Here is a 9211-nt window from a genome sequence, read left to right as displayed (position 1 = left end):
CTGCGACCAGAGCCTTAGTAAAATCAGCTACTGATGCTGATGATTGACGTTGTGATTCTGGACCACAAGTGCCACTCTAGGTACTGGGTGCTACTCCATCACCCCAGTTAACAGTTTCACTGCTCCACAGCCCAGTCTTGGGAGGATTTATGGCTCTCTAAGCCGTCACTTGCTATTGGGCCATGTGAATCTGTTCCAGAGAATCCCGATTAATCTCGTTTTTCTATTCAATTTTCACATGCAAATTGAACGTGTTTCCACAGTGGGTGCACTTTGAATTATAAAGTGGCGTGTACAAACGTTTGGAGATATTTTGTATGTTGCTCTTGTTCCAGGAAACAACCTGTAAGAGCACCTTAGTAAAACAACAGAAAAGAAATGAGGTCAAGTCACAAAAGAAGAGAGTTTTCACATTCAGTAAGCACACTTCCATTAGCGAACAACAACATGAGAAATATAATACAGGTGCAATACAAGACAAAACAGACAGCACAATTACCATGCAAATACAATAAGTGCTTTATTTATTATAAAATTATACAGAATATATTATATTACAAACCTTGTATAACCAATAACTACAGCCATATGGAAGTAGTGGATCCATGCTGTTTATATTAAGTGTCATAATCTCGAACAGAGCAAGCTAAGGAAAAATACAATGACCATTAAAACGTCTGGACGAATTAGAAACTCCCAAATGGGATGTAAACCCTACTGAGTAAATAAGGCACAACCAGCTTTTATTACAAATTGGCAAATGAAAAAATTTCATTTCAGTGTGTGACAATTGTCATTAAATTATTGCCAGAATTGTTCCTCGTTCACAAAGTGTACAAAGATATCATCGCGATCAACAAATCCACGTATCTGCAAACTTTAACATCACAGGAGGAGAAAGTAATAAACTGAATGTAAATGAATGTAGAGAAGATTTTATTACCCATTAATATCTACTGATCTAACACCATTAAATGTCCACACAACAAAAAAGACAAAAAAAAAAGAGATGGGTTCAAATATCACAAAAAACAAATTGAGGCAATTATTTGGACATTGAAGACATTTTGTTGTTTTAGAGGTTTTTAAAATTATTTCTATATTAATTCCTTCATTTAAGAGCTTTCCAATACGCAACAATTAAATATAAACTAACTTTGGGAAGAGGGCGGCACGGTGGCGCAGCAGGTAGTGCTGGGATTCCCGCTCCGGGTGACTGTCTGTGAGGAGTGTGGTGTGTGTTCTCCCTGTGTCTGCATGGGTTTCCTCCAGGTGACTGTCTGTGAGGAGTGTGGTGTGTTCTCCCTGTGTCTGCATGGGTTTCCTCCAGGTGACTGTCTGTGAGGAGTGTGGTGTGTTCTCCCTGTGTCTGTGTGGGTTTCCTCCGGGTGACTGTCTGTGAGGAGTGTGGTGGGTTCTCCCTGTGTCTGTGTGGGTTTCCTCCAGGTGACTGTCTGTGAGGAGTGTGGTGTGTTCTCCCTGTGTCTGCATGGGTTTCCTCCAGGTGACTGTCTGTGAGGAGTGTGGTGTGTTCTCCCTGTGTCTGTGTGGGTTTCCTCCGGGTGACTGTCTGTGAGGAGTGTGGTGTGTTCTCCCTGTGTCTGCGTGGGTTTCCTCCAGGTGCTCCGGTTTCCCACAGTCCAAAAACACATGTTAGTAGGTGGATTGGCTACTCAAAAGTGTCCGTAGATGTGTGTGTGTGTGTGTGTGTGTGTGTGTGTGTCTCTGTGTCTGTGTTGCCCTGTGAAGGACTGGCGCCCCCTCCAGGGTGTATTCCCGCCATGCGCCCAATGATTCCAGGTAGGCTCTGAACCCACCGTGACCCTGAACTGGATAAGTGCTTACAGATAATGAATGAATAACTTTGGGAGGCATTTACATCCCTAGTGCATCAGTTGTATTATATAAACTTTTTGGTTTTGTATGTTAATGTTTTACAAAATGGTTGAAGTACTGACCTGGGAAGTGAACTCTGAGTTTCAAAATCACTCCTTAAAGTTCATAATCAAAGAAAGTGTGAGGCATATTCAATGATTAGCTGTTGGTGGAGGGCTGCTGGGTGTGCTGTTATAAACACATGATCCAGGGATGAATTTCTTTATGTTTAGAAAGCTGGGAGATCCTGTTAACCAGGCTGCTGTAAGCCTGCGAGGGGTTGACGTCTGGTTCTCCAGAGGCGTGTTTATCACTGAAACGTTTGGCCATCTGTAAAAGGAGTAACACAGCTCTATTATGCTTTACACAGTAAATGATGCACCCTAAATACAGGTGCCTGAGGAAGACAACGAGGCAAAACCTCACCTCTGTCTTTGAGATTCAGGATAACTCAGAACAGTTTTCTGCCATTTGGTAACGCAGGGAAACAGCTGCTCATCAATGTCCACTCTGGTCAAAGCCAGAAGTACATCGTTGTCCAGTTTTGATGGAGATTCACTGCAAACAAATGGAAATTGAAAGAGTCTATTAACTAAGATGCTTTATTTACGTCACTAAAATAGTTCTGACACAGTAATAGCTTACCCTGCTAGAAAAATGTTTTCCCAGCATTCTTCTGTCGTTTTCGTCTCTTCAGGTGTACTGGACGTGGATTTGTAGGAAGAATCGGAAGACCAGGAGTTGTTTAAATCCCCATCTCCACAACACCAGGGAGATTTTTGGACCAAAATCCCATTTCCATTTTCCTGACAGAGGGCATCTGTATCCTCATCTGCTGTGTAGTACTCCTCCGAGCTAGAATCAACATCATCTGTCCACTCCCACTCTCTGAAAGAGCTCTGGCCATCTTTTCTCGCAGAACCAGCAAGACAACCCAACCCAGAATCCACTGTACTCTCAGAAGCCTGGCTCATAGAAACCCTCTCAAACTCCTGCAGCAGGTCACACACAGGGGACTTTTTATGGAAAGACCTGGGGCTGTTTTCCTCAGTCCAGCCATCACACGGTGTCCCAGAAGGACTGTGCAGATGGTCATCCAGAAATGTCTCGGAGACAGAACTAGGTTCTTTTTTATGTCCTGCAAGAAGTACAAGAAAATAGATCTTTCAATCTAATGCCCTGTTTTAATCGTACTGTCAATGAATTCCAAATGATGGCAGACAACCACAGTCTACGTATGTGGTATGGTTTCTATAAATAAATAAAGACAAAAGTATGTAGCATAGCTTGTTAAAATACCTAAGCTCTTGTGCAAATACACCTCCAACATATTCAACCCTTCGCCCAAAGAAAGGTCCATGAAGCAGTTCAGGAAGCCCCAGTACTCAGCCCAGGGGCACCCCACCTCATGCGCCAACTCCCTGTGGACAAACACTGTCAGCTGTAATTCTGTGTACAATTTTAAATAAGTCAGTAATTCCAAAGTCTTACTGCATACCTTCCCACTCTCTCCGCTCCTCGATCTGGGTCTGATTTTAAAATGTCATGGAAATATTTTGCTCGGTTGCGGGGTGGCACTTTCCACAACTTGTGAAACTCCTCAGCCTGTAGAAGAGAGCTTAATTAGGAAAACAGTAACATCCTGTAGCACAAATGTTTCCGAAATGAAAAAGTCAGGATAAAATATAGTCATACACAAACCATCAACATCAAAATATATCTTGCTTCAAAGTACAAAATATAATTTTCCTTCAAAGGTTTATAAACAAACAGGTGTTTGCTGTCAGATAAATGCTGAACATAAATGCTAACAATTTACATGTTACCTTCAATGCATTCAGAGGGCCTGCAAACGCCCTAATAGTCATCACTGGGTTTTTGGGATCATCCACCAGCCCAGGGTTAAGTGATGGTTCAACACACTCAGAGGAGCCAGGAGCCCACGGTGCACCAATGATGGGGTTAAGAGTGTTGTCTGTAGCCCTCAGCAAAGGCACGAAAAAACGATCTGTAGCAAAGGGTTATAATCAGTCAATGCATTGCTCTTCAACAACACAAGTCTACTTCCTGTTTTTCAAGCAACTTACCTTCCAAATATTCTTTGATCTTCTCTTTCACTTCTTTAGATTTGTTTTTCCTCTCGCATACAACCTATTAAAACAATGTCTCCAATTAAACCGGTAATCCACTTTACACCAGTTCCTTATCTTTCCCATAGGAATCTGGAATTCTGTATGAACAGCTTACAGGGGGACCTCGACTTACGACGTTGATCCGTTCCTACGTCACGTCGTAAACCGTTTTTCGGTGTAAGTCGGAACATACGTACATACTGTAAGCACTGATCCTATCCTAACACCTATCCTCCTCGGTCCCGAGCCGCGTAACCGTGTATTCTTCCGCCGCGCCGCACACACCAAACACGAAGTTCACGTTACGACGTTTACGACGCAAAACCACTTAAGTCGAAACAAGGCTTTATACAGTAAACGGGAGATGTGTCGTAACCACGAAATATCGTAAATCGGAACTGACGTAACCTGAGGACCTCCTGTATTTATATATTCCTGTCTGAAACAATGAAATAGGATATTTTCATAATTTTCAATATCATCCAGTCCTTCAGGACATGTAAAGTGTACAGAAAAGCACTAGAATTTTCCTCAGATGTTATGTTAAAACCCAAGAGAGAGAGCGAAGAAACTGCACCATAGACCAACTCTAGTTTTCTGTCAGATCAACAAACCAGTTATCACTTTTGAATCAGCTTTTTCAGCTTACAACTGTGACTATTTTTTGCATTAGTATCTATGTATATATTCTATATCTGAAAAACTGATGTCACAAGGGCCTGTTTGGACCTGGCATTAAGGTGGTTATTATCTGGACAGTATCTAAATACACATTTACCAGATTCTGTTAACATTCTTCATTAAAAAGCATCCCCAGACTGACTAGATGAGATCTGATTTTACTTTGCTGCATAAACAGCACACAAACGCATTCATCATTTCTGTTTTACTTCCTCTAACTAGCTGTAAACATGGTCTCTCACATGCTGCTCTCAGTGGATTATATGCTCTCAAAGCTTGGGAATAAATGTTTAAAGCAGGCAGTGAATCATCTGCATCTGTGCAGGAAAAGATCCCATCCTGCGGCTGCTGAGATTTCTGAACTGGTCAGCACCACGACTGGCCAGAGGAATGAATTTTACAGAAACAGAACTCCTGTCCTTCCTTCTTGTACAACGAGAGATATTCAAGTTAATCAAGGTAATGGAAAACTCAGTGGAAGGGATCCATCTCTGATCACCTCTGAATGCCAGGTGTAAAACAGGCCCAAAAACGAAGCATAACTCCACTTGGATCTATACGATTTAATTATCCGATGTAGGTCCATGTTTTTATAGCAGTAGGACATCAACTATTCCTGTTTGTACTTACATTTGAAGGTTTCTGACCATACTTGTTCCTGCAGTTCTTGTCAATGGCTGGATGAGAGCAAAGCACATTCACTACTTCTGAGCAACCGAACTTACACGCAAAGTGAAGTGGAGTCTCATTGTTCTATTGGAAAACCATAAAAAAAATGATGAATTCTCTTTTGATTCAGAACAATATCAATATAACAATATCACCAGTGCATCACCCACCACTTTATCAGGTGTATTAAGGTACAGGTCCACAATGTAGTCAATTCGTTCCCATAGCATTTCCTCCTGATCATCGGGGTACATGCGACACATGAACTCTGGGTTCTCTAGGGTCTCCAGTATAAGACGTGCCATCTCTGGTTGGTTCTCTTTTGCTGCTACGTGAAGAACATTGTATCTACAGCCTTCCTAAATAACATGAAGCAAAGCCCACTCCACGGTGAAGTTCAGATATCATTTGGAATAAAAAAAACAAGGCAAAAGTCCACAAAACCGTACCTGAACAATGGTCGGGTTGTCTCCAGATCCGATGAGGTATCTCGGGTTGCTCCACACAAGCTTTCTGAAGTCCTCTTCATCTCCGTTCTCCACAGCTTTCCTAAGTTTTGCCGTCAGGTCTTGTGTTCGTGGACTTTTGAACTCATTTGCTCTCTCCATGTTTGCCATTTCCAGATTCACTGATTTCTCTGCTGATTAAAAGGAAGTTCAATTCAACACTGTATGCTAATAAGATTTCTAATAATAAAAAGTATGTCAGCAGCCATTCTTGGTTAAAATGGCTCAGATTCTCCTAAGAAACAATGTTTGTGATGTGCGGCTGCCTACCTGCAGGAGATGTAGTGTGGGATTTCTCTGCTGAGAATTTGCTAGGGGACAGACCACCATCACACACACCCTTAGCAAAGTTCTCAGCATCCTCTCTGCTGGAGAAAGCTTTGAACCTTGCCCCTTTCATCTTCAACACTGCCTTCAGAGCTTTCTGCCGGTCGACATACACATGTAGGGCACCTACAGAAATAACCAATGTTATAATCATTCTCAAAACATAGTTTTATTCATATTAGAGATGTCTGATGACAAATTCTTTATTTCATATAACACTGCACTGATTGGACTTTACCCCTTAGAAAATACCAAGTCAATGCATTAGAGATAGAAAGTCAATAGTAAGAAAACCATGCTGAAGATACTTTGCCATTTTTTCTCCTACGTTTTACCAAACTGGTACTTCCTGGTCACGAGGAGGAGACTGATTGTTGTCCATTCTTGTAACACACTGTTTCATTTGATGTATTTTCTGCCACCTTGTGGTGAATACTGATACATGTTACATTACATGTTACTTGGAAGTCATCTGATTCCTCCCAAGATGCTCCTGAAATGGCTTTATTTAAGTAATGCTTCCTTTTTAAAGCACCAAGCCTGTACCTCCCCGACATGAGTGGACAGCTGAGGTGATGCGTTTCTAAAAATTGAGCATTTTTACACCATAACATTTATTCAGTCATTAATTTATTCATCTTCTATAACCACATCTGATTAGAGCTGAAGAGGGTCCATTGAATATATAGAATCAATGGGCACAGAGAAGAAACACAGCCTGAACTGGACAACAGTACATCACAGGGCACCACACACTCCTCCCAGTCACTCACACACTTACAGGGTGGATAACTTCATGTGTAAAAACATGTGAAAGCAAACGGGAGCTACTATGCCAACAAAGGGAGAACACACCACACTCCTCACAGAGCGTGACCTGAATTTCAGATCAAACCCAGGACCCAAAGACCCTGGAAATGTGATGCAGTCACACTACCCATCTTGCCTATTAAATAAGCCATTTGACAGATGAATGAGTTGTGACATGGTGTCAAAATGGCTTCACGCACTTTGGCACTACACCTGGTGTCAAAGTAAAAATGATGATGTTGTGACAACAACCATAAATGTTCTGTACATACCATTGTTAAGAAATGGATCATCCACAGGAGGCAGCACTCCATAAAAAATGGAGGGTGATTCAGGAGATGATTCTTGACTCACATCGTCCAAGCTTTGGGCTGAAGAATTCAAATCCTCTCTCTCAGATCTTGTGTCTTCTAGGTGTGCTTTTGTAGGCTGAGTCGGTTCAGCTCCACTGTCGAATTCTGTCGTTCCACAATCTCCTTGGCTCTCCACAAGGGTCCGAGCCAACTTCTTCTCAAAGAGGCTCCGGGTAGTGGCTGTTATAGGGCCACACTTCAGCCCAGCCCTTGTGATCTCCTCCCGAAGCTCATCTGGAGTGAGAGTCTGCAGTCTGCTCAAGACCGCCTCCATGATGTAGAGCCTGAAGGGAAAGTTGACAGATAATTGTTGAAGTCTGAGCCCCTGTGGATCTGCACTGCGATTTCTCAGCAGTGTCTGAGCAGTCTCATATAACAAAAGAATCTGTTGGGATCAATTGATTGTAGTGGATTTAAGGCCCTGTAATTTAATAAAAATACATTTAAACATTCAAGATATGTAGGTCATTAGGCCATCACACTAAAAATAGATTCTACAATATTCCTTTACTGACTATTAACAATATCAATTCTGAGAACATACTTAATTTAATTAATAAGCATTCATTAGATTGTAATTTAGATAGAATCGCTAATAGCTATAGAAATAAAGAAACAATTAATACGTTTTCCGTTCCACCTTAAATGGTGCAGCAGTTACATTCTGGCGCCTCGAAATTTAAGGTGGACTGGGGAATTCGGGACAAACTTGGTCCATTTTCTCTAAAACACGTGGCGAACTACTTAAAGGAGAAAGGGTTCAAACCACTCACGGTCTAAACAGCAGCACACCCAGGAGAACTCAGCGGGTCCTCTTACTAATCCGAAACGTAGTCTTATTTACTGTAAAGTTCATTTTAAACTGTTAAACACACCACAGTCTCCACAGCTAGGCAGGGACTCTGTTTACACACCACTGCGCATGCGCGGTACAGAGCTCTGTCACAACACTTAGTCCCATAGCAATCCTTAAAAGGCAGTTTTTTAAGACCTTATTAAGTAATTCCCAAGCATTATTAAATCGTTCCTACGCATCATTTTGTCTAATTTACTTTGAAAGCATGTCACCAGCAGAGCTCCCTGATTTTTAAAGGAATTTCAACATTTCTTACACGTGTGGTCATAAACTTCCCCTTCCTCAAGGAAACTCCTTGTTTGTAGTATTCAAACAGCAGGTGGCGCTAATGCACTGTTTTTCTAATGAGGTTACACAAATGATCTTAAAAACTCATATATCGTGTATAGCACATTTTTTTAATGTGAAATGCAAATATTATATAACAATATTAAGAATTTATTGCATTACGTATCTGTGTACATAAGCTTTCAGGACCTGAATAGGGCCCTACACCGTGTATAAGGAATTTTCACACACTAAGGGTATTCTGACAGAAACTAGGCTAATTACAGTACTCTAAATGTGCTAATGTTCTTTTTATCACTGCTATAATTGCCAAAAACATGTTTACAAAGTGTTGTTGAATGCTGTTGATGTTTAATTATTCATTATCCATGAGGAAAATATTTGTATAATGTGTTATTCTGAGAAGGGCTGTGACGTTGGCTGTGACTGACATCACAGTGATAAAAGTGCTCTGAAAATCGACGTTTTACCTTGTTACCGATTTTTTACTTTGTTTTACTTTGTGTTGCTTGTATGCTAGAAGATGTGTCATGGGCATATATTTTATAATAATGTATATTTAATATGGGGCGGCACGGTGGTGCAGCAGGTAGGTGTCGCAGTCACACAGCTCCAGGGACCTGGAGGTTGTGGGTTCGATTCCTGCTCCGTGTGACTGTCTGTGAGGAGTGTGGTGTGTTCTCCCCGTGTCTGCATGGGTTTCCTCCAGGTTAC

General features: G+C 41.5%; 1 protein-coding gene across 3 annotated transcripts; it reads right to left on the bottom strand.

The window, feature by feature from the left end:
* Positions 1–508: 508 nt before the first annotated feature.
* On the bottom strand, positions 509–8494 carry LOC136674229 (ankyrin repeat and LEM domain-containing protein 2). 3 transcript variants are annotated; one of them, XM_066650125.1, is made up of 13 exons: positions 8466–8494; positions 7273–7637; positions 6134–6316; positions 5807–5997; positions 5528–5716; positions 5319–5441; positions 3963–4026; positions 3702–3883; positions 3374–3480; positions 3175–3296; positions 2521–3013; positions 2302–2433; positions 509–2205 (listed from the first exon to the last, which is right to left on the bottom strand). In XM_066650125.1, exons 2-13 carry the CDS (start codon positions 7625–7627, stop codon positions 2028–2030), a joined length of 2319 nt encoding a protein of 772 aa, XP_066506222.1. In that variant the 5' UTR covers positions 7628–7637; positions 8466–8494; the 3' UTR covers positions 509–2027. The 3 variants fall into 3 exon arrangements, with proteins under 3 accessions (XP_066506222.1, XP_066506221.1, XP_066506223.1); XM_066650124.1 differs by lacking the exon at positions 8466–8494 and adding an exon at positions 8127–8258; XM_066650126.1 differs by lacking the exon at positions 8466–8494 and adding an exon at positions 8127–8258 and having other exon boundaries at positions 5807–5994.
* Positions 8495–9211: the final 717 nt, after the last annotated feature.

Source organism: Hoplias malabaricus, chromosome 18, assembly GCF_029633855.1.
Source record: "Hoplias malabaricus isolate fHopMal1 chromosome 18, fHopMal1.hap1, whole genome shotgun sequence".
NCBI lineage: Eukaryota > Metazoa > Chordata > Actinopteri > Characiformes > Erythrinidae > Hoplias > Hoplias malabaricus.
This window is presented reverse-complemented; position numbering and strand designations above follow the sequence as displayed.